The following is a 25,070-nucleotide window of genomic DNA, read 5'->3' as shown; positions in this document are numbered from 1 at the left end:
TAGAGGAGTGGAATCTGTTAAAGCAGCAAAGGGGGACCATATTCATTACTTAGCTCCATATTAATGCCCATGATTTTGGAATGAGATGTTTGACAAGCAGGTGTCCACATACTTTTGGCCATGTAGTGTATGTTTCACCATCTGTGCCTCTCTGTAACATGGGTGGCAATCGTGAAACATGTATCCCCTTGTAAACATGCAACCCCCTTTGTTTTCTAATTGAATCGAGGGCATACCATTGTCTGGTTCATGACTTCAGCGATTAAAACATCGTCTCCAAGGGATCATGCATTTAGTTTATTTTAGAACATTGAGATGTATCATTATTAATATTGCATGTATTCCATAGGTTTAAGGCAAAGGAGACTCCTCTCTCTTCAATGTACATGACAATAATAATTTATTTTACTTCTATAGCGCTTTTCATTACAGAATGAGTCTCAAAGCGCTTGAAAAAGCTGAACAAACAAGAATCAAATAAAACAGCTATATAGATTCGGGCCTGGATGACTATTTTCAGCCAGAGTTGAACGTTTTTTTTTTTAAGATTTCAAGCTACCAAAAGATGGAGTGACAGTCAAGAGGGAACCACATGGCTTGAGTAGAGGGAGGATGTGGCGAACAAGGCGTCACGGATGCCTCGCCATCTCAGCCATCGACTTCTCTGTAGCCGCTGACTCTCTCTGGTCTTGTAGATCGATATGAGGTTTTGTTTTTGAGCTCTCCACTCAGGATAATGGTGACAGCCCGTTCATAACCTATATAAGGGTGTTTGAGACCCATGTATGACAAAGTTTGTATGCTCGGTGTATACTACTCTTACCGACCGGTCGTTAAAGGAAACCTTGAATTGGATTCAAGTGCTTCTCGTTCGTTCTCCGTATCTTCATAACCATCAAGACTCAGAACCCTACAGTACCCTCCACCACAGTGCGAAGTCCAACACAAAGCGGTAGACATTAAGCTCCAAAGTAAAACAGCTGATGGACTGAAGTTTAAGAAGAGGACCCCACAACATGTTGTCTGATAAATGAAATGACTACAATCTTCTCTGTGTTAATCCGTTGCATGTACAAATATGTGGCAATGCTCACGCTGTAATATTAATACAAATGTGCTTTACAGATGCATATAATAACTATGATAAAAATAATGAACAGAAAGCATTAGGTGTCACATGGGAAATACTTAAGGCACATGAATGGCTCCATGTTTGTTTGTCTACGGCTTTATTAAGTTCCCTCGCCCAGAGCCGTCCAGCCTTTACTTCGATGTACTTGCTAGGAGTGCTTGTCAGAATCACAGCACGAGATATGCGTAGCTTCTCTCTGTGTCCACTTCTTCTTTTCTGAAATACATTGGACTTTAAAAGTCCCTCAGCTTTAAGCGATTGGTTATTACAGTACAAATAATATATTTACTTTGTTTTATTTTTTGACATGTACAATCATAATAGCGCTGTCAAGCGTGTGTGAAGTTTGTACTGCGATGCTTCCTGGGTGTAAGGTCGTCGATGACGCGCGGGCTGACGTGGACGTTGTAGTGTAGAGCCGGGTCCGAGTAGTTGAAGGGCGGAGGGTTGTACTGCTCCTGAACATATTCGGGTAACAATTGAGGAATTCTGCACAGAATCAACACAAAGGAATGAGAGTTGTCCAACAGTAACACTTACATCTGGCACACTCAGTACTGACTTAAAAAAAAAGTCCATTATGCCATTAGACATGAATACAGTAACACAGACATAATCCAAATATGTTGCATAATCTCTATCAGATGAAGAGCACTATGTGTGTCCGTGCGACAATGCCCCCCCCTCCCTATGAAGTCCATAGGGTATATGGGCCGTTCCATTAGAGTTTTATTATTTTTTGACCGAAGCCCTTTTGATTTGAATGAAACTTTCCATACATATTTGCCCATGGTAGAAGTGGTCAGAAAGTTAAACATTCAGGAGATGGAGGTTCATTCTTTTTGTTGTTGATGATAAAATGCGTAAAGATCAGTTGTTTTAAATTATACTGTCAATCTTCCATAGGGAACCTATTGAAATATAGATAATAGAATAGACGTTCCCATTTAAGTTGACATCCGACGGTGGGTGGACTGATGGCCATCTTTGTGGTAATAATTGGAAGTTAACATTTCAATTCAATTACCATTTCAGTAACACTTTACTTGACGCCCAGTGTCATAAGGTGTTATGACACTGGGCGTGTTATGACACAGCTGGCATAACTTGTCATAACCTGTCACAATATGATCATAACACTGTCATGACCCATATATTTCCACCTGTTGTGAGATATATTGCGTTATGTTATGGCTGTTATGACACCTACTTAAGAGGGTCAGAACCCACATTTATTCAAATGAGTTTTACCCCCCAAGAAGTTTCTGTAAGCTTAACATTTTCTTAAATATTTTGTTGTTGTTATCAATTCTTTACAGTCATGTTATTTTTCATCCTAATTTTAAACAACTTGTAGAAAAGACACTTTATGACACTGTCATGAAGCATTATGACCATCCTGTGTCACTTTACTTGGACTAAGAAAATGCAATCTATGACACTGTCATGAACCATTATGACCATCATAATCATATAAGCCAGATAGGCCTACGTCACTTCATAACACTGTCAAGAAGCATTATGACCATCATAATCATATAAGCCAGATAGGCCTACGTCACTTTATAACACTGTCAAGAAGCATTATATGACCATCATAATCATATAAGCCAGATAGGCCTACGTCACTTTATAACACTGTCAAGAAGCATTATGACCATCATAATCATATAAGCCAGATAGGCCTACGTCACTTTATAACACTGTCAAGAAGCATTATGACCATCATAATCATATAAGCCAGATAGGCCCACGTCACTTTATAACACTGTCAAGAAGCATTATGACCATCATAATCATATAAGCCAGATAGGCCTACGTCACTTTATAACACTGTCAAGAAGCATTATGACCATCATAATCATATAAGCCAGATAGGCCTACGTCACTTTATAACACTGTCAAGAAGCATTATGACCATCATAATCATATAAGCCAGATAGGCCTACGTCACTTTATAACACTGTCAAGAACCATTATGACCATCATAATCATATAAGACAGATAGGCCTACGTCACTTTATAACACTGTCAAGAAGCATTATGACCATCATAATCATATAAGCCAGATAGGCCTACGTCACTTTATAACACTGTCAAGAAGCATTATGACCATCATAATCATATAAGACAGATCATAATCATATAAGACAGATAGGCCTACGTCACTTTATAACACTGTCAAGAACCATTATGACCATCATAATCATATAAGCCAGATAGGCCTACGTCACTTTATAACACTGTCAAGAAGCATTATGACCATCATAATCATATAAGCCAGATAGGCCTACGTACGTACATGCCCTTATATCAGTCATCAAAAAGAGGGTGTATTGTCCGGCTCCTGAAATTTGCTCCTGCATTTATCCCAGTCATCAGCAACAGAGCATTGGGGTAGGTGCATGTCTGATGTGTGTGCAATAACAATGATAATTTAATATGGTATATTCTTGTTGTTGTTGTATGTAGCAAACATACTATTGACATATAGGCTATGGTGTTTTGGAATGTTTTGCCTTGTGTGGTAGTTTGTGTGGGTTTTTACACTCTTATGTAGGTGTCATTACCTGTTTATAATATAGCCATGGATGGTTATGACAAGTTATGTCAGCGGTTATGACATACACTACATGACCAAAAGTATGTGAACACCTGTTATTCGAACATATCAAAGTTGGATGCACAGAATCGTCTAGAATATCATTGTATGCTGTAGCGTTAAGATGTTCCTTCACTGGAACTAAGGGGCCTAGCCCAAACTATGAAAAACAGCCCCAGACTATTATTCCTCCTCCACCAAACTTTACACTTGGCACTATGCATTGGGGCAGATAGCATTCTGCTGGAACTACTCGCTTCAGAAGGCGGCGGCCCTGTTCTGTGAGCTTGTGCGGCCTACCACTTTGCGGCTGAGACGCTGTTGCTCCTAGATGTTTCCACTTTACAATAACAGCACTTACAGTTGACCGGGACAGCTCGAGCAGGGCAGAAATGTGAAGAACTGACTTGTCGGAAAGGTGGCATCTTATGACGGTGCCACGTTGCAAGTCACTGAGCTCTTCGCTAAGGCCATTCTACTACAAATGTTTGTCTATGGAGATTGCATGGCTGTATGGCAGATTTTATACACCTGTCAGCAATGGGTGTGGCTGAAAAACCCCAAATACACTCATTTGAAGGGGAGTCTACATACCTTTGTATATATAGTGTATTATGACATGATTATGACAGGGTCATAATGTGTTATGACGCTGGGTGTCAAGTGAAGTGTTACCAACATTTCAATGGTGCATCAGCTAAATTGCAGTGGTCCATTCTATACATTCTATTTCTATGATTGAAATGACACCCACTTTTATCCAGTGATGTCGACTTGTCTCATGGTATCGTGGGATATGCAAAATGGGTCAACTTTGAGCACCTCTACCTCCGGGAATATCTTGGTATTTAGGTTCAAAAAGTCACTTTCTGACCACTTTTACCATGTATGGAAAGTTCAAAAAGGGGTGAGGTCAAAAAGTGAACTCAAATAGAATGACTCATACATTACACTGTGGTTTACAGTATAAAGCAGGGCCAGGACTCAGCAGGATTACGTGTCTCTAGACTACTGCCACCTGCTCCAGATGCTGTACATCTGCAGACTGTAGCACTGCAGTCATGGAGATAATACACAAACAGGGCTGATGGACATACGGACACCAGATGTACCTCTATTATCCTGCAGAGGTCAGGTAGACCAACACAGTGTTAAGGTTTTGTTCTGCTTCTGAGAACTACTGTGGAATTCATTTGATGCGATTACCAGTGCAGTTAGTGTCTAGCTAGTATATTGAGGTTGTCGGTTCATGAAGTTTGCCACGTATACTCCCTCTCCGGCCTCTAGGTCATCAGGCTGCTGATCATATCGGTGTGTTGTTTGTGGTTCGTGTTCATTGTTTTGTTTATTTATTAAAACACTCACTCCCTGTACTTGCGTCCAGACTCTCAGCGCACTCGTTACAAACTTGGTGTCATGTTTCCACCCAATCTTGTGTTTTTGTGATTATGTACTGCCTTGTAGTTCTGCTGCAATAACAGTAAACATTGTGAACTGAACTGAGGGTAGACTATGCATCTGTTACTGTAAATATATATATATATATTGTGGTTTCAGTATCTTTCGGGAAGGTACTATATACCATTAGGTCTGTGTGAATGTTGTATACACCATGTAACCGTCTGTGAGGATATTCAGGCTACTCACTCTCCTGTGATGGTCTTCTTGCGGGAACAGCAGAAGCAGGCGAGGGCAGACAGTAGGAGGAGGACAGGGATCCCGATGCCTAAAACCAGGCCCAGGATCAGGGGCTTCTTATCCTCCGCCATCTGGGCCACGGCTATCCCCGTCCTGTTCAAACCACCCATGTCTAAATAGTGGGACAACAGTGGAACGTTAGGTTTAATAGGCCATTAATACATTATTGTGTCATACTTAGGGCCCCCCAAAAAAATCTTGGTCAGTTCCCAAGTTAACACAATTTAGTAGCTGGCCAGTGCATTTGGTTCTGGATTCAGAGAATACAGGCTTAGTGGAAACTCTTTTCCATAACCATAGTATGAAATGACCATGTGAAATGACCAGGAAAAGCATCACACCCTGGGTATTTGCATAAAATGGTAAACGGTCAACAACCCATCTTTTCCCACAGCCTCACCTAAAATGCAGGATTGGGTGTAGTCGACGTCGGTGGTCCCGTTACACACACACCTGTACCCTCCGTAAGTGTTGGCACAAAGAGCAGGTTGCCTACACACAGCCTCATTTGATTTACACTCATCCAAGTCTGTGAGAGAGAGACGAGAGGATAACAGAGGCGAGAGGATAAAAGAGACAAACAATTTGTAATACAAAACCATCTCAATTCTTGCTGGCAAACACCGACTTAGGACTGCATATTTGGACTGCATATTTGACAACTGTATTAATCATAATTATGATTAATAATTATATTATCATCATTGTTGACGTGATAATGCAAAATGTGCGGTTCAAGTTACGCCCCCCCCCCCGAGAGCATTGTTTTACATTACATAGTGTGACGGCCGCCTGCACTGCCACCTGTCAGGGATAATAACGCTTTCCTACCACTATTGCAATCAATCATTTCTCCGTCTGACAACTCCTTGTGACTATAGAGTCGAGTTTAACAGAGAAACGCCTTCCTTTTACCTCCAACTTCAGCGGTTTTGATGCTGTAGTAAGCACTGACGCGGGTCAGGTAGTCTCTGATGTACCAGTGGGGTGTGTCACTGGACACGTTGATCCTGTACTCATCCAGACCTGAGCCCTGCATCGGCCGTTTCATCACAGCATTGTAGAACTTGTTCTGGAAGCCCATTGACAGAATCTCCTCCAGCTGTAGGACGGAGAAGTTTGTCATCATTGGTATAAATACACATATCGCCACATCATTATATCACACCGCTCAGCCATGATCTAAATTTACACACACAATCCTAGGAGCCAGAGTTTTCCCCTTTCCATTTCTGGACTGGTATCCCTGGTCAGGTCATGTGGTCTGGAAAAACGTATGGTCCTATAACTCTTTTTATGTGTTCCACACACACAAATGTAGCAATTCTTCATTTGGAGCCCACACACACCCTCTCTCTCTCTCTCACCTGCCTCAGCCCCTCTCCTCCAGACCCCTGGTTCCTCCAGCCCAAGGACACGTTGAAGACATTGAACCCTGTCAACAACATCAACAACATCAATAAGATGGGGCCTAGACCCGAAGATGACCTCACACAACCACAATGTGGTCACGATCACCATGGTGACACAGTAGTCATGTCTTGCTGTGCAGTATTGGGGGATTTCTTTTGAAAAATAGAAGGCTTACCTAGTGGATTGGCAGAGTCCCCTGCAAAGGAACAAATTAAATGGTATCATCATTATACAGAGAGCCTTTACATGCCTGACATAGTGTAAAGATCAATAATGCCCTGCAGAAGATACTGTTTCATGCAGTACTATACTGGAACAGTAACTGGGCCGTTCTGTGTACGTACCACAGCCATCGGTTTCCTCAGTGCTCTGGTAGCGACAGGAGCATCGGACGGACCCTGGCGTGTTCACACACTCAAACTTAGCATTACGACAGGCCGATGGGTCCAGGCACTCATTTATGTCTGAGTCAGGAGGAATATTACCATTATGTACTGTAATCTCTTCAGAAAACAACTGCAATATGGCTCAGAGATACACTACATGGCCAAAAGTATGTGGAACGCCCTTTCAAATTTGTGGATTTGGGCTATTTCAGCCACACCCGTTGCTGTCAGGTGTATAAAATCGAGCGCACAGCCATGCAATCTCCATACACAAACACTGGTAGTAGAATGGCCCGTATTGAAGAACTCAGTGACTTTCAACGTGGCACCGTCATAGGATGCCTCCTTTCCAAAAAGTCAGTTCGTCAAATTTCTGCCCTGCTAGAGCTGCCCTGTTAACTGTAAGTGCTGTTATTGTGAAGTGAAAACATCTAGGAGCAACAATGGCTCAGCCGCGAAGTGGTAGTCCACACAAGCTCACAGAACGGGACTGGCGAGTGCTGAAGAAGTGGTGTAAAGCTCGCCGCTACTGGACTCTGGAGCAGTAGAAATGCGTTCTCTGGAGTGATGAATCACGCTTCACCATCTGGCAGGCTGATGGATGAATCTGGGTTTGACGGATGCCTGGCCTGACGGATGCCTGGCCTTGACTGGCCTGCACAGCCCCTTGATCTCAACCCCATCGAATACCTTTGGGATGAATTGGAACGCCGACTGCGAGCCAGGCATAATCGCACAACATGAGTGCCAGACCTCACTAATGCCCTTGTGGCTGAATGGAACCAAGTCCCCGCAGGAATGTTCCAACATGTTAATGCCCATGATTTTGGAATGAGATGTTCGACGAGCAGGTGTCCATATACTTTTGGCCATGTAGTGTATTTTACATTGTTTTCAGAATGTATGTATACTGTAGTGACCTTAACTCAACACCTACAACGTCATTGAGAGGTTTGGATCTCTTGTCGTGAAAGCTATGGTGTTGGCTTGACTTTCACAAAGTCCAGGGTTCAAGATCCGGTCAGGACTACCCCCTGACTTTTCTACAACACAGTATGTTTATGTCAGAGGTCAGGGGTCAAGGGTCAGTACCTGTGCAGTTGCTTCCATCCCCAGTAAAGCCAGGCTTGCACCTGCAGGTGTAGTTGTACCCTGAGCTGAGGCAGTCGGCCATCGTGTGACAGGGAAAGGGGAAGGGAGGGAGGCAGAGGTCTGAGAGGAAAAGAAGGAGAAACATGAATGAGAACAGCTCAATGGTAATGAATAGAGCCAGGAGTTTATCTGGATGAGGAAAAACTCCTGACTAGTCGTAATGTATAATTTCCTGAATACAGGTAAAGAAGTTGCTAGCTGAGTCGTGCTCATAAGGGCAGGCAACACAAAGCGAGCAGGTAGCCCCAAACTGTTTTCTCTCCCGTTTAGTGCCTAATGAACACACCCCTTGTTATCCAACGTATACCAACCATTCTCAAAGCACTTGTATCCCTGCTTGTCCCCGTAGATGGTGGGTGAGGGGCACTCTCCACAGGTGAACTGGTCTGGCTCTCCCTGGGATTGAGACTGGGACTGGCACTGCACTCCTGGGAAGCAAGGCTTCCCTTTACACACGTCGGTGGTATTCCCACAGAATTTCCCACTGAAACCCTTAGGGCACAGACACCCTACCACCTGGGAGGACAAGGCACAAAGGAAGGGTGCGTGGGTTGATCGGCATGGGAACATCATCTCACACTCAAAAAACACAGGACTAGCTCATATTGCGCTGTGGGAGAAAACACCCAAGCCCATATAGAAATACTCCCCTTACTGTTTTGTCTGTCTGTCTATCTGTCTGCATGTTTGTTTACCAGAAATCTCCCCTGCAGATGGTTGTCCACTATGCTGTTATATTGGCAGGTGCCACCGTTGAGGCAGTTGCACACCTGCAGGATGGGGGTGAACTGAGAGCTCAACAGCTGGTCATCAACTCTGATGGTCAGGTAGACTGGCTGGATGTTGAGTGGTGTCCAGGTCAATATGCCATCACCTATAGGGAGAGACACATTAAGGAATTATAGGAAACTTTGCCAAGGGGGGGGGGGGGGGGGTGCATGTGTGCGTGTGTATGTGAGTGTACGTGTGTGTGTGTGTGTGTGTGTGTGCTTCTAGCTCACTTTTCCCAACAGATGCTTGTGGTGGTCTGGGGAAGAGCAGTGAGAAGCTTATAGGGTCTAGGTTGGAGTCTTGAGTGCTGATCTGCACGCGAACGGTGGATTTGACCTTACAACGGATCACCGTGGGCTCAGTCACTATGGGTGGCATGTTCCCTACATAGGAGAGAAATTGAAGCATGTCAAACTCAACTCTGGAACTCGAAGCCAGTTCCTTTGCTTTTTTCCATTGTTCCCCTTTAATAACGGACTGATTTAGACCCGGGACACTAAGGTGGGTGCAATTAAGTATCAGTAGGATAGAAAACCAGCAGGCTCTGGACCTCGTAGGCTAAGAGTTGAACACCACTGACCTATAGAGAAGCATGTCAATTGACCTCAATCAACACTACGCTGCATTCAATCAATTCTTACGGAGCGATTGGCAGAATGCTGTGGAGTAGGATGAAGTTGCACATACTAGGCCAGTGGTGGAAAAAGTACCCAATTGTCATACTAAAAGTAACGATATCTTAATAGAAAATGACTCAAGTAAAAGTGAAAGTCACCCAGTAAAATACTACTTGAGTAAAAGTAAAAACGTATTTGGTTTTAAATATACTTCAGTATCAAAAGTAAAAGTAAAATCAGAAATAATTTCAAATTCCTTATATTAAGCCAACCAGACGGCACCATTCTCTAGTTTTGATGTATTTACGGAACGCCAGGGGCACACTCCAACACTCAGACATAATTTTCAAACGAAGCATTTGTGTTCAGTGAGTCCACCAGATCAGGTAGTAGGGATGACCAGGGATGTTCTCTTGATAAGTACGTGAATTGGACCCTTTTCCCGTCCTTCTAAGCATTCCAAATATAGCGAGTACTTTTGGATGTCAGGGAAAACGTATGGAGTAAAAAGTACATTATTTCCTTTCGGAATGTAGTGAAGTAAAAGTAGCCAAAAATATAAATAGTAAAGTAAAGTAAATATACGCAAGTAGATTTACTTACGTACTTTACACCACTGATAGACACTGATATAAGGTTAGTTTTGTGTTTACCCCCCTAAACTAGCCCAACTAGGCTAATATTTTAAGATTAGACTCTGTAATTGGGGAGGGTAAACTGATCCTAGATCTTTGTCCAGAGGGCAACTTTGACCCAGAGCATGTGACTCGAAGAGGAAGTGCCAACATCTACAATAAAGATAAAAATTCTTGATCCTCTGGCTGACATAACAGTTGACTCACCAAACACCGTAGCCAGCTTGTGGTACAGCTCCTGGGACTCCAGACTCTGCAAACCCAGTCCAGTGTCGTTAGAAGCCAGGATGTCATGAACACACTGCAAACTGCCCTGACATGTCCTCCTCAGTCTGTCTTGTACAGCTGGACTCACTGACATCAGCTCCTCTGTCGAGGCTGGAGTAAACCGACCAGTGGGTGGGATGGAGAAGAGCAGGCTCTCTGGAACGGGCACAGCCCCTATGGAACACATTACAAGACATCTGTCAGACACCTAGCAATGTCTGTGAATGGCTACTTACACATGAGTGGAGTTAGGGGTACTTCATCTGCGTTATACACTATATTTGAATTAGGGTAGAGGGACCACACTAGCACGCTACCTAGAATGAAGCAATGTATTGGACATGGATTCTAATTGGTATGTTAGTATTGACATTCAATGTGCCGCCAACTCCTTCAATGTGAAATATTGACTTCAGCCTCACTCACAGGACAGGCCAAATTGGCGCAGGCTCTCCTCCAGGGGAGGGTTGCTCTTGGGGGAGATCATCAGCTTCCCGTCAGACTGCAGGAAGTCATCGGTGCGGTTGGAGCTCCAGAAGCCCAGGAGGCCCACTGTGCGGTTGTAGAAGGTCTGGGGGACCTCCACCAGGGCGGCCAACTGCTGTGCACCACCACCTCCACCCACCCTCCACACCACCACGTGGAGCCCCCCGGCGTACACTGCCGCACAGCTACTGGCCGAAGTACAGCGCACCGCAAAACCCTCCTTGCCCATGTGCACCACACCTGCAAGGACAGCAGAGGGCACTGTTATGTCATCTTAAAGGGATATGAGGATAGTGTTCCATTGCTACTGCAATATGCTGGGTCCCAGCCCACTCGGGTGTGGAAGGGAATGAAATTGCAGACCAGATAGCCATATAATTAATATTCATCTTCCACTGGTTAGAGGCGAGGCCAAATGTAAGATCAGAACCATTTTGATGGACGTGTGGCAGAAGAGATGGGACTCTGAGCCCAAGGGCCGAGTGTCATTTATGTGCCCTCGATAGAACGGTCGGTGGACCAAGATTCAAAGGTCAGATTAGGAAGGAAGAGGTGGTGTTACATCCGGTTGGCCAGCATGTGAATGGTTTGTGTCTGGAGTGTACGGTTGAGGAAACGGTTGAGCACGCGTTGTCATATTGTCGTAAGTATGTTGAAGAGAGGGAAAGCTTGAAGTGTAGGGTCGTTGAGATTGGACTGCGTTGGTACTGTGTTAGGTAGGAGGATTTAGAAACGTGGAGCTTAATGTTGTAAACTCTGATTGACCACACACTCCGGCCCAGTAAGTGGCGGCATGCACCTTCAGCGTTTGTTTGCGGAACCGCCATGATATCATAGAAGAAGAAGACGCTACTGTAATATTGTATGTAACAAGGGTTGGAGAATGATGTTCCAGGTCGTTTGTAAAGTTGTATAGAGATTTACTATATTCCTAAATTGCATTGTCTAGTCCGGTAGAATAGTAGTAAAAGGTTTCATAGTAATTGTCCTGTTTCTGTGCCATGTTTGCTATGGTAGGCCAAGTGTAGGCCTGTGCACCGCTTAGATTTCTTACCGACAAAGACTGGGACCTTCACATTATCCACCAGGACCTCCAGTCCCTCTCCTGACTCTGCACACCGCCACTCAACCTGAACACACACACATTCACACAGAGGCAAGGACAATCAAGCACGTGAGATCTACAGCCCATAATACAACCCATAAGACAGACACACACACACACACACACACCCACAACACACTGACCTTGCCGATGCCCTGGTGAAAAGCAGCCATCCTCACCACCGTGGGGACCCGTCTAGCCTGTCCGTCCGTCTTCAGCTCGCACGTCTCACCCTGCAGCGTGAAGATATTGGAGCCCGTGTAGGAGGAGAGGCGCACAATGACAAACTCGCCGAGGGCCTTGAAGGAGTACTCAGTCCCATCGAAGGTGATGAAATGAAGGCTGCCGTACACCATGCCTGCGGACAAGACAGGTACGTACTGTATGAGAAGGAAACACTTCACTAACCGAGACTTTACACAGGACATTTACACTCATTTACACTAATGGGTCCAAGCAGACAGGCAAGCAGTGAAGGATCTGTCTACTATCGCATAATGGGACCAAACATGTGGGCTATATATCATTCACAAACAGTGACAAAATTATGTATTATTAAGCAACACGGCCCGAGGAGGTGTGGTATATGGCCAATATACCACGGCTAAGGGCTGTTCTTATGCATATTCTTATGCATACGCAACGTGGACACAGCCCTTAGCCGTGGTATATTGGCCATATATCACAAACCCCCGAGGTGCCTTATTGCTAATATAAACTGTTTACCAACGTCATTAGAGCAGTAAAAATAACTGTTTTGTCATACCCGTGGTATACGGTCCGATAAATACGGTCCGATATGTCTGTGACACAAGTCAATAATAATTCATTCAACGAGTTGACAGGAGTTGAAAGTAAATCACCCCCATTCCGCTGAGTATAGGTAAGCTCTCACCAATGCCCTGTGTTGCCTTGGCCGCGGTTATGCAGCAGTCGGGGCTCACCCAGCCGTAACCTTGGCAACGGTCCAGGGTCTCTTGGCCAGATAGAGGTGGCACAGAGGAGACTGGATACAACACCACTGGAACGGAAGGAGATCCTCATCTAGATGGAGGGGGAGAAACAAGACGACAACAGGCCATAGGGATGAGTTTGCTGCTTTAAAAGACATGCAACTGGTGGTTACTTCGATGAATGCCGTTATTGATTTGAACAGCATCCTGAATGGCAGGTTGAGCTTTCACTATATGACGTAACTGAGACGGTACCTATGTGTTTCTGTGCAGTGGCTCCAGAGAAGTAGCGCTCACTGTATCCAGCCAACAGGGGACCTTGTGGGTCATACACACATCTCTTCCCTGAGCCGTGCCGATTGGACAGGATGGACTGGAATACGTGACCCCCACTGCCCCCCCAGCGCAGCCCCCGTAGCTCCGTCACCCGTACCCGATCCTGCTGGTTGGGGGGCAGGGTCTCAGGCCCGAAGGCCAAGTCCTCCAGTGCTTGGGCGCGGGTACAGGGGCACGAGGACACCCCCTTGGCCCACTCCTTCGGCTCGGGCTCCTTTAGGGCCCACACCTGGCACCTCATCTTCGTGTCCTGTTCGCGCTCTGCGGGCCCTGTCAGGTCATACACCAGCTGACCCAGCTGACCTGTGTTCCCCTTCACCTCCTGAGGTCTATACCGCCCCCCTGGGCCAAACAGATTTGTTGGATCCGTGGTCTCGTTGAAAAAGTGGGCTCCACCGTCGGTGTAGCCAGTGAGGGCGTCATGGTGGATCCTCTGGCCAGGACCCCAGTACATCTCCCCGAAGCGTAGCAGGGCAAAGGAGCGCTCCCCATCCGTAGTCAGGATGCACTGGAAGGTGTTAGTCTGAAACAGGCCACAAGGTGACACCACAAGAACAAAAAGACGGGGAGAGAAGTGATATGTGAGGACTGATGAATCAGGTAGGTTACATTCTCCCAGCTAACACTTGAGAAACAATGGATGCTAATCTAGGACAGACATCCGGGCATACACTACCACACCCTGTAGCATCCAATAACCCACTTTCCTGCTAGACGTACAATTATGTTTAGCGCCAATAGACACCTACAGGAAATGCTTCTATTGGAGATTGACCTGATTGGGACATGGACATTGAACCAATACCTCAGAGTAGTTGATTTTCTGATAGGAGACAGCCATCACATGATCCCAAGTGATCTTTAGAATCCAGGCTGGGGTGAACGCAGGTTTGTCGTTCCGTTCCTCAAACCGCGTCACATCGTCCGCTGTACGGCTGAAGACAATTTGGGAATATCTATCTGACATATTCAGCTTGTGGAATTCCTAGGAGGGAGAAAAATAATTCAGATTAGATGAGATTAGTCCGATGACTGTCATCCCCACTTTGACTCCACTCTGACTCAAACTCACCCCTAACCCTTGAAATCTCACCTGGTAGAACAGCTTCCCCTCCCCGAGGGTGAGGTCAGCATCGTCCCAGAACACGGCCAGCATTGCCATGCCCTCGTTGCCATGGAAACCCGTAGGGAAAGGGACAGGAAGCAGGAACTGCTCATTCTGACTGATAGACTGGAACTGAACGAGTCCATTATCTGAGAACTAAACCGGAGAGAGAATGATTTATTTATTATATATATATATATATATATATATATATATTCATTGCCAAACCTACAGTATGTCTTATGAAACATGCATTCTAGTCAAAACTATTCTGATTTGTCCTTTACTATAACATTTGGAAAGATAATTTGACCAATGAGAAAGCATTATCGATCAACATTTTGGTACTGACTTGGCCAAGCAGATTGTCACCGTAATGGTGCACATCTTTGTTGTCATATTAATACATTTCAATATTGTGGTAGAATACGTCTTTCCCAGTCTGGCTTTATACGGTACTATAGAACCAATCCTTTGGCCGCTTTGAGTATTGCTTATCCTTAGTTCCGTCAAAGCTGATTATTTCATTTTGGTGAATATATGTGTTGTAGTTTTGCACATATATCAGTGTTTAGTTTGTTGTTGTTTTTTGGTGTGTGGGGGGGTGGGGGGTAGATCAGTTTTAATAATGCAGATAGAGTTTCACAGCAAAGGCAATTTCAGAGAATAAATACACTGATGTACATCTTCTTGCATCTACATCGAATAAAACACTGTAGAGTTAAAAAATAGTACTAATAATTTATCTTGCTGTCTTCAGTTCAGGGTTGCCAGTCTGAGAGTTGTGAGTAAAGATGTGGATACTTACATAGACCCGATCATACAACTTGCCTATGAAGGGGAAACCCATAGGTGGTGTGATGTAAGGAGAGTTCCCATCTTTTGTGTCCAACCACACTCCTATATCTCCCACCTCATCACCAAACGGGTACAAATCACTCTCTGTGAATTACATCATTGTAATTGTGACATTTTGATACACTTTTCACACAGAAAATATGCAGCAAAATGCCAATTACTATATATGCTGCAAGAATATTCGAAGAAGTAAACAAGCTCTTTACACTATTTAGCACTTCAACTACTTCAAGTGTATACTCAACACATTTAGTATGTGTTCAGCATACACTACCGTTCAAAAGTTTGAGGTCACTTAGAAATGTTCTTGTTTTAAAATAACATAAAATTGATCAGAAATACAGTGAAGAGGCGACTCCGGGATGCTGGCCTTCTAGGCAGAGTTCCTCTGTCCAGTGTCTGTGTTCTTTTGCCCATCTTAATATTTTATTTTTATTGGCCAGTCTGAGATTTTCTTTGCAACTCTGCCTAGAAGGCCAGCATCCCGGAGTCGCCTCTTCACTGTTGACGTTGAGACGGGTGTTTTGCGGGTACTATTTAATGAAGCTGCCAGTTGAGGACTTGTGAGGCGTCTGTTTCTCAAACTAGACACTCTAATGTGCTTGTCCTCTTGCTCAGTTGTGCACCGGGGCCTCCCACTCCTCTTTCTATTCTGGTTAGAGCCAGTTTGCGCTGTTCTGTGAAGGGAGTAGTACCAGATCATCAGTTTCTTGGCCATTTCTGGCATGGAATAGCTTTCATTTCTCAGAACAAGAATACAAGAACAAGAATACGAGTTTCAAAAGAAAGTTCTTTGTTTCTGGCCATTTTGAGCCTGTAATCAAACCCACAAATGCTGATGCTCCAGATACTCAACTAGTCTAAAGAAGGACAGTTTTATTGCTTCTTTAATCAGGACAACAGTTTTCTGCTGTGCTAACATAATTGCAAAAGGGTTTTCTAATGATCAATTAGCTTTTTAAAATGATACATTTGGAGTGATGGTTGCTGATAATGGGCCTATGTACGCCTATGTAGATATTCCATTAAAAATCAGCTGTTCCAGCTACAGTAGTCATTTACAACATTGACAATGTTACACTGTATTTCTGATCAATTTTATATTATTTTAATGGACGAAAAATGTGCTTTTCTTTAAAAAAAAAGAAGACATTTCTAAGTGACCCCAAACTTTTGAACGGTAGTGTACATGCAGAGACATTCATTCCCTAACCACATACAGAACACAGAGCAAAGTTAACTTGCAGCGTAGCTTCATGAAGAAGTAGCCCACCCTTAGCCATCTCAATACAAACAGTGTTGTTAGAGGCACAGGAGCAGTTGAAGGACCCTGGGTAGTTTCTACAGGACGTGTGGGCGGGGCATGCCGAGGGCGACACACACTCGTCCTGGTCAACACACCCTCTGTCCCCATGCCCCCCTCTCTCCCCCCTGGTATCCCAGCCACTGGCACAGTGGCATTGGAACCCCCCCGCAGAGTTAGAACAGGTGGCAACAGAGTGGCATCCTCCATTGTTCTGTTGGCACTCATCCAGGTCCACACACAGGGCCCCGATGCCCAGGAGTCCTGGGTGGCACACACACAGGAATGACCCGGGCGTGTTATAGCAGAGGGCGCGTTTGTGACAGGGCGCCTTCAGGACGGAGCACTCATCCACGTCCTCGCACCAGGTGCCGTTGCCCGCGTGGCCCTGTGAGCAGAGACATGTGTAGGAGCCTGGAGTGTTCCAACAGCGCGCCGAGGGGTGACACACCTCGGCACCCTTACTATTCCCACATTCATCCGTATCCACACACGCTCCCACATCCTCATGGTACCCCCCGGGACAGTCACAGTGGTACATCCCGGGCAAGTTAGTGCACACCTGGTCAACGCGACATGTGGTATTAAAGAGGCACTCGTCAATATCCCTGCACACCGTGTCATTGCCTTGTGCCCCTGGCTCATACCCATCCAGACAGGGACAAAGGAGGGAGCCAATAGTGTTTTTGCACACGGAGTGATCAGGGCAGGGGGCGCCCTCCGGGTCGCTACACTCGTCTACATCCTGGCAATCTGTGCCGTTCAGGAGGAAGCCACTATTACAGGGACACTGATAGGAGCCAGGGAGGTTGATACAGGTGGAGGAGGGCTGGCAGACAGAGACCGAGGTAGAGGAGTTGGAATACACCTCAGAACACTCATCCACATCCACACACTCAGTATCGTTGCTCCAGAAGCCCACGTAGCATAAGCAGAAGAATGAACCAATGGTGTTCATGCATGTTCCGTTGATACAAAGCGGCCCGAGGTCGGGGTCCGAACAGTCCTCGATATCCTCACACCGATCATTTATACTGAGGAATCCTACGTTACAGGGACACAGGAAGCTGCCATAGGTGTTGACGCAGGTGCTGTTCTCAAGACAGGTGGACTTGTCCAGGCATTCGTCGATATCCTGGCAGCCTGTGCCATTGCCCTGGTAACCGTCCCAGCAGTTACAGACAAAGGAGCCGGGTGTGTTCTGGCAATCTGAGCTATCCGGGCATCGCGCCAGCCCCAAGACACACTCGTCAAGATCCAGACACTGAGAGTTGTTACTAGCCAGGAAGCCCAGATCACAGCGGCAGCGATAGCTGCCCCCTGTGTTGGTACAGGTGCTGTTGTCAGGACAGGTGTAGTTCCCCGCCTCACACTCATCCACATCCATGCAGTGTGTCCCATTGTCCTGGTAACCATCCCAACAGTCACACGTATAGGAGCCTTCTGTGTTGAAGCAGTAGGAGAACTCCGGGCAGTACTCCCGCCCCGATTGGCTACACTCATCCACATCCCAGCAGGCCACCCCGTTGCCATGGAAACCACCCTGGCAGTGGCAGTAGAAGGAGCCTTTGGTGGGGTGGCACGCTGCGTGAGGGTGGCACGCCCGGCTGGCGTTCAGGCAGTTCTCCACGCTCACACACGTGCCTGCTTCGTAGGCTAGTCCCAGAATGCAGGTGCAGTTGTACCCCCCGGGGGTGTTGTGGCATGTCAAGTTCCTCCCACAGGTGGAGGGTGAGAGACACTCGTCCACGTCCTCACAGACGAACCCGTCCCCCTGGTACCCCTCCTGGCACAGACAGAGGTAGGAGCCGTCCGTGTTGTTGCATTGGGCCAGGCGGCTGCAGTTGTGGGGCTTGGTGGAGTTGTCGGCACACTCGTCAACATCCTGACACTCAATGCCAGTGCCCTCGGTGCCAGACGGGCAGATACAGTTGTGTGATCCGGCAGTGTTTGAGCAGCTGGCAATGGGGTGGCATCCTCCATTTTGGTTTTGGCACTCATCAATGTCTATAATTCATCCAAAATGGGACAGTGTCAGGAAAACAGCCCCACAAGTTGCTAAAAGAAAGCTCACAAGAGAATCCACACAAAAGTAGAGCAGGTACGGTATACATGAACAGTCTTAACAGAGTTATGTGATGTAAACTGATGATAGAAATTCTAGGAGAAATGTTGTGCTTACCAGAACAGTTCTTCCCATCGCCAGTGAAGCCACTGAGACAGAAACAGAGGTGACTCCCTACTGTGTTCACACACTGGGCAAACTCACTGCACTCCTTGTCTCCAGACACACACTCATCCACATCTGAGGGGAGGGAGGGAGGGAGGGAGGGGGAGAGAGACAGAGAGAGAGAGAGACAGAGAGAGAGAGAGAGAGAGAGAGAGAGAGAGAGAGAGAGAGAGAGAGAGAGAGAGAATATCACCTGATTAACATCTTACAATTTTATAGTACAACATATTCTAAATCATTTGTAACACCAGATTTTGAAGAAAACACATAGGATTTTGCAAACGAGTGTTTATTGAGAAATATTGAGTGGTTCTGGTAGTATTTGTGACTAAATCAAATCCTCTTACCAACGCAGTTTGTCCCGTTCTGTCTGTAGCCCACTTTGCAGAGACAGGAAAAAGAGCCTGGGATATTAACACACTTTGTCTCATTCTGAGGGCACACATTCTTCTGACACTCATCTATATCCGAACAGGCGAGTCCATCCCCCTCAAAGCCTAGGTCACACACACACTGGAAGCCAGCGGGCGAGCGGTGGCAGATCCCATGACGGTGGCAGGCAGGGGCACACCGGGGACTGGGGGCCACACAGGTGTCATTATAGGCCACTGTGCCATTCATACAGGAGCAGACGTAGGCTCCGGGGGAGTTGACACACTTTGAGATGGGGGGACAGGTGGTGGCGTTGGAAAGGGCACACTCATTCACATCCTGGCACCGGAAGCCATCCCCAAAGAAGCCCTGCTGGCAGGAGCAGGAGAAATCCCCGGGTATGTTGGCACACAGTGCCCGTGAGTGGCATGTGCTTTCTTCAGCACACTCGTTCACATCCTCACACCTGGAGCCGTTGCCTATGAATCCGTGCTTACAGGTACAGGTATGGGAGCCCACTGTGTTCAAACATGTGGCGTTGACGTGGCAGGGGTTGTTGACTTTGCACTCGTCGATATCCGTACAGGCCTTGGTCGCTGTGGGGCGGGCGAAGCCCACCCGGCAGGGGCACTCATACGCCCCCTCAGTGTTTGAGCAGCGTTCATTGAGGAGGCATGGCTTCTCCATGGCCTGGCATTCGTCTATATCCTGGCATGTGGTGCGGTTGACCAGGTTGAACCCAGGCAGACACAGACAGGAGAAGGAACCTTGACTATTGACGCAGGTGGCTTTATTCCGGCAGCCTCCGTTGTCCACCAGACACTCGTTCACGTCCGCACACTGGATCGCCCCATCCCCGGAGTAGCCTACCTGGCATTGGCAGTTGAACGTGCCTGCAAGGTTGGTGCAGAGGGCATTGGAGTGGCACTGCTGTGCCAAGGAGCACTCGTCCAAGTCCTCGCAGGTGATGCCGTTGCCCCTGTACCCTGCCCTGCAATCACAGGTGAAGGAGCCCGGGAAGTTGGCACAGGTGGAGAAGGGGCTACAGCGCCCGATGGTACACTCATCCAGGTCCATACACTTGGAGTCGTTAAAGGTGTAGCCCGTGCCGCAGTCGCAGTAGAACGACCCCTTGGTGTTGACGCACGCGGCCGAAGCAGGGCAGATATTAAGGGTGGCGCACTCGTCGATGTCAGTGCACTTCCTTCCATCCCCTAGATATCCGGTGCGGCAGGAGCAGTCATAGCTGCCCAGCACATTGACACAGGCAGCGTTGGGGTCACATGTATTCTCCCCATTACACTCATTGATGTCCCTACATGCCAGCCCATTCCCAACGAATCCATCGAAGCAGGCGCAGCGGTACGAGCCCAGCGTGTTGACACAGTCAGCATAGAAACTACAGATGTTACCAGCACACTCATCAATGTCCTCACAGGTTTGCCCATTGCTCTGGTAACCAATACTACAGGTGCATTGGTACGATCCCGGCAGGTTCTTACAGCCTTTGTAGCCAAAGGAGGCCGAGCATACACCGGGAGTCTCTGAACACTCATCTAAATCCAGACACAGGTAGTTCCCATTGCCCTTATAGCCTGAGTTACAGGTGCACACATAGGAGCCAGGGTTGTTAATACAGGTGGCATTCCAATGGCAGATGCCACTGTTTGTGCATTCGTCAATGTCCGTGCACTGAAACCCATTGCCATTGAAGCCTCCCTTGCACTTGCAGTCTCGCCCTCCTTCTCTATTCGTACAGAGGGCGCTGGGGTGGCAGTCGCCGTTCTTCGTCTGGCATTCGTTGACATCCTCACATTGGACTCCGTCGCCGAAGTAGCCATCCAGACACACACAGCTGTAGCTGCCCAGTGTGTTGAAGCAACGGGCCTTTGGGTGGCAGCCGTGGAGGCCGGTAACACACTCGTCAATGTCCACACACAGTAGTCCATCTCCATGGTAGCCAAACCGACACACACATACAAAGCTATTGCCTTTAGCCTTGAGGCACTCGGCATGGGTGTGGCATTTACTTCCCACCGTTTCACAGTCACTCAGATCGGCAACTAGAGAGAAAGGGAGAAGGAGGAGAAAGAAGCACTTGTTAGAATAGAGATAAACGTATTTATGCAACGACTTTATTTAGAACTCATATACTATACTACACCGAAAACAAAATGTAATTGATAAAGAGAGAGATGACTACAGTCAAGATGACATGCAACCAGATTGTGGACAGACTCACCCACAGAGCAGTATCCCAGCACTGCACAAAGACACACCAGTCTTAGCAGTGGCAACCTACAAGAAACAGAGTACAGTGAAAATGGTGACATTGAAATGCATAACATAGAAGTTTGCAAATGTATTTGACACCGCCTTGAGACTGATTTGGAGGGTCTGGAAGTCCTGTTATTTGTCAGTGCATTAACCTTCATCCCTTGCATTTGTATGAGTCGCAGAGACGCCGTTATATCATAGAGCTCAACTCTGGGGAAAGTAGGTCAATTCCTTGTTCTGCTTAATGGTGGTAGGGAATTTGTTAAATTTGTGGGCATCCTTTTTGTTTGTTTGCGTAACCCTCTTCCACTCCAAACAATGTTGCAGGGTATACTATGACCTTAACATTATTTTTGAGACAAGAATCATCCCACCACAAGAGATCAGTGAAAAGGTACTGATATTATTATCCAATTATAACCGGAATATTATTAAACATTGATGGGATAAAACAGGGAGTAAACGAAACAAATTTATAGAGGTTGCTGCTATTCATATTTGGGTTGGAAATATACATTTTGTCAAGACATATTCCAAAAACGTGATTTTGAGTATACAGTACCAGTCAAAAGTTTGGACAATCCTAATCATTCAAGGGTTTTTCTTTATTTTTACTATTTTCTACATTGTAGAATAACAGTGAAGACATCAAACTATGAAATAACACATATGGAATCATGTAGTAACCAAAAAAGTGTTAAACAAATCAACATCTATTTTATATTTTCGTTTCTTCAAAGTAGCCACACTTTTTTGGTTACTACATGATTCCATAAGTGTTATTTCATAGTTTTGATGTCTTCACTATTATTCTAAAATTTAGAAAATTGTCAAAAATGAAGAAAAACCCTTGAATGAGTGTGACCCCTGACCATAGAGAGCCCTTGGTTCTATATGGTGTTGTAGGTCAGGGCATGACTAAGGGGTGTTCTAGTCAATTATATTTCTATGTTTGGGTTTGAGTATGGTTCCCAATTAGAGACAGCTGATTATCGTTGTCTCTAATTGGGGATCATACTTAAGGAGTCCCTGTTCACACCTGCATTGTGGAATATTGTTTGTGTTAGTGTTTTGTGCACTATGGCGGTCAAGGTTGTAGTAGTTTGTGTAAGTTTCACAGTAATAAAAGATGTGGAACTCAACTCACACTGCGCCTTGGTCCGTCTTTTCCGACGAGCGTGACAATGAGTAGGTGTGTCCAAACTTTTGACTGCTACTGTATGTTTTTACTAATCATTTGGCATTAACTGCTGTTTCTTTGATTAGTCCACAAAATGAACAACCTTAGAAGGAAAAAAAGGACACTGAACTGGAATCCATTATTGTTTGTGCAAAGAATGTCCTTGACTGTATTGTTGAGCATCCAAATAGGTGAGACGTCTAAGTCCAGAGGGGTTGGAAATACAAGTCCCCTAACAATATCCCACTGAATACAGGAAACTGATAAGACTAATCCCTGTTTTCTGATTGGGTTACAAGCTAAATGCTAAGACTCCCTCTAGGCCAGGTTCAATTAGTGTGTGTCCGTGTGGAGGCCTGTGGGGACAGAGCTTCATACGTATAAACCTGGGTGGTGGTGAGTTGTTTTACATAAAAATACAGCCTACTGTAAGTCCCAGAGGACCTTATTCTACACAGTAAAGTTATACAGTTATAGTGAACTAAAAGGTCATGTTTTTCTCTTACCAAACCCCTACATTTCAACATTAGGTGCAGTATCCACTGTACTCTATGGGTAAGTTACTGGGCCAAGAAGTGTAGGCTATTTGTTTTCAGGTCCAGAAATGGTTCAAGTTGAAATCTATTAGAATGTAATTGCTCTAATACAACATTCCAGTTTCAATGTTGAAACCCAAATGATCTATATCACAACTTGGCAAATGAAGGTGAACGAGACATGCATGTACCATCGCCTTCAGTTACGGATACGTTTACTGAGTACCAAAGAACGGGTATAGATTGTTAAAAAATCTAGAAGACTATATGGTCAAGGACCAATTTTATGCATTTACTTTTATTTAATCAGGGGAGACCAGGTTCTCATTTTCAGTGGTGCCCTGAGACCTTCAAGTAAAAGATGAAAAATATATAGCAAGATACAATCGCAAGTACATTACATCAGAACAACCCTAACATCATAGCCATCATAGACCATGTTATTAAATCAATCGATGTAAGGATTGCCTTTGAAAATGTTCTGTCCACCTTGCTAGGGAAAAGTGTGTCATCAGACAATGTCTTTATGTTGGGTTTCCTGCTCAGTGTCACAGACACCGGAGCACATGAAGAATTTGGCAATACGTTATTAAAAGGACCATCAAAAAGGTTTCTATAAATCACAGAAAATAAGTATGAAACGACCAATTAGGAACCTTTCCAAAATGTATCATTTAGAAACCCTTGTGTGTCTAAAAGTCAGAGTGCACCAACAACTTGCATAAAAATATATGTATATGACTCAAAAAGGACATCAAACATTTACAGGTATCATAGCAGAGATTTACTCACCGCATATTTCTCTATATTCTCAGAGTCTATGAGGCTTTCATTGGGGCTGAGAGTGCAGACTTCTCTCGGCTGTAAGGTGTGTGTCTCTCCGTCTCTCTGAGATGGATGTGACCGTGTCCTCTCCTCCTTCCTTACCCAGGCTGTGTGCCAGTTCCTCCACTCCTGTCTCTTGTCTCCCAGAGGCACCCAAAACAATAGGAGTTCTAACATACCTGAGAGCCCTCTGACATCTTAAACCGCTGAGAAGGGGAACACCCATATTTTTCATTATGTATCATTCCTCTCACAATAACTGGACAAGTCCCCTAGGGCATTCATTTGTCCTCACTGTAAAGGGATAGAGTCAAATAGACAAGGAACACTGGTCGGGATAGGTTCATCTGTAACGAAGTGTTAGAGTTTTACAGTGTTATTCTACTGAGAATAGTTCACAATTATAGGATGTGGGCATTTTACATTTGGGTTACATTCTACATTTATCATGATTACTTATTGTTTTCTCGGAGGAAGGCCTTTGCATAAACTATACAGAATGTGCCTCTAGGAATCAGGGCCCACATTCACAAAGCATCTCAGAGTATTTTTTAAAAACCTTTATTTAACTAGGCAAGTCATTAAGAACAAATTCTTATTTACAATGACAGCCTAGGAACAGTGGGTTTACTGCCTTGTTCAGGGGCAGAAGGACAGCTTTTTACATTGTCAGCTCAGGGATTCAATCTAGCAACCTTTCAGTTAATGGCCCAATGCTATAACCACTAGGCTACCAGGTCTCTCTTCTTATTCATTAAGGTCTACAGGCAAAACGGATCTGAGATCAGTCCTCCTAATCTGAGACGCTTTGTGAATACGGCCCCAGGAGTC

The 25,070-nt window shown here is 45.5% G+C and overlaps 1 protein-coding gene across 1 annotated transcript; it reads right to left on the bottom strand.

Annotated features, from left to right (window-relative positions):
• Positions 1-338: 338 nt before the first annotated feature.
• Positions 339-24,436, bottom strand: si:ch73-105b23.6 (fibrillin-3). Its single transcript, XM_065023300.1, has 25 exons — positions 24,419-24,436; positions 21,701-21,719; positions 19,397-21,484; positions 19,002-19,124; positions 16,790-18,826; positions 15,467-15,600; positions 14,647-14,814; positions 14,359-14,538; positions 13,473-14,076; positions 13,160-13,270; positions 12,408-12,622; positions 12,214-12,289; positions 11,100-11,399; positions 10,614-10,847; positions 9,385-9,537; positions 9,079-9,257; positions 8,695-8,899; positions 8,324-8,443; positions 7,190-7,309; positions 7,021-7,041; positions 6,800-6,867; positions 6,348-6,534; positions 5,833-5,961; positions 5,382-5,544; positions 339-1,621 (listed from the first exon to the last, which is right to left on the bottom strand). The coding sequence occupies exons 1-25, from the start codon at positions 24,434-24,436 to the stop codon at positions 1,462-1,464; spliced, it is 7,812 nt and encodes a 2,603-aa protein (XP_064879372.1). The 3' UTR covers positions 339-1,461.
• Between the last annotated feature and the right edge of the window lie 634 nt (positions 24,437-25,070).

This window comes from Oncorhynchus nerka, linkage group LG10 (genome assembly GCF_034236695.1).
Source record: "Oncorhynchus nerka isolate Pitt River linkage group LG10, Oner_Uvic_2.0, whole genome shotgun sequence".
In the NCBI taxonomy this organism is placed as follows: Eukaryota; Metazoa; Chordata; class Actinopteri; order Salmoniformes; family Salmonidae; genus Oncorhynchus; species Oncorhynchus nerka.
This window is presented reverse-complemented; position numbering and strand designations above follow the sequence as displayed.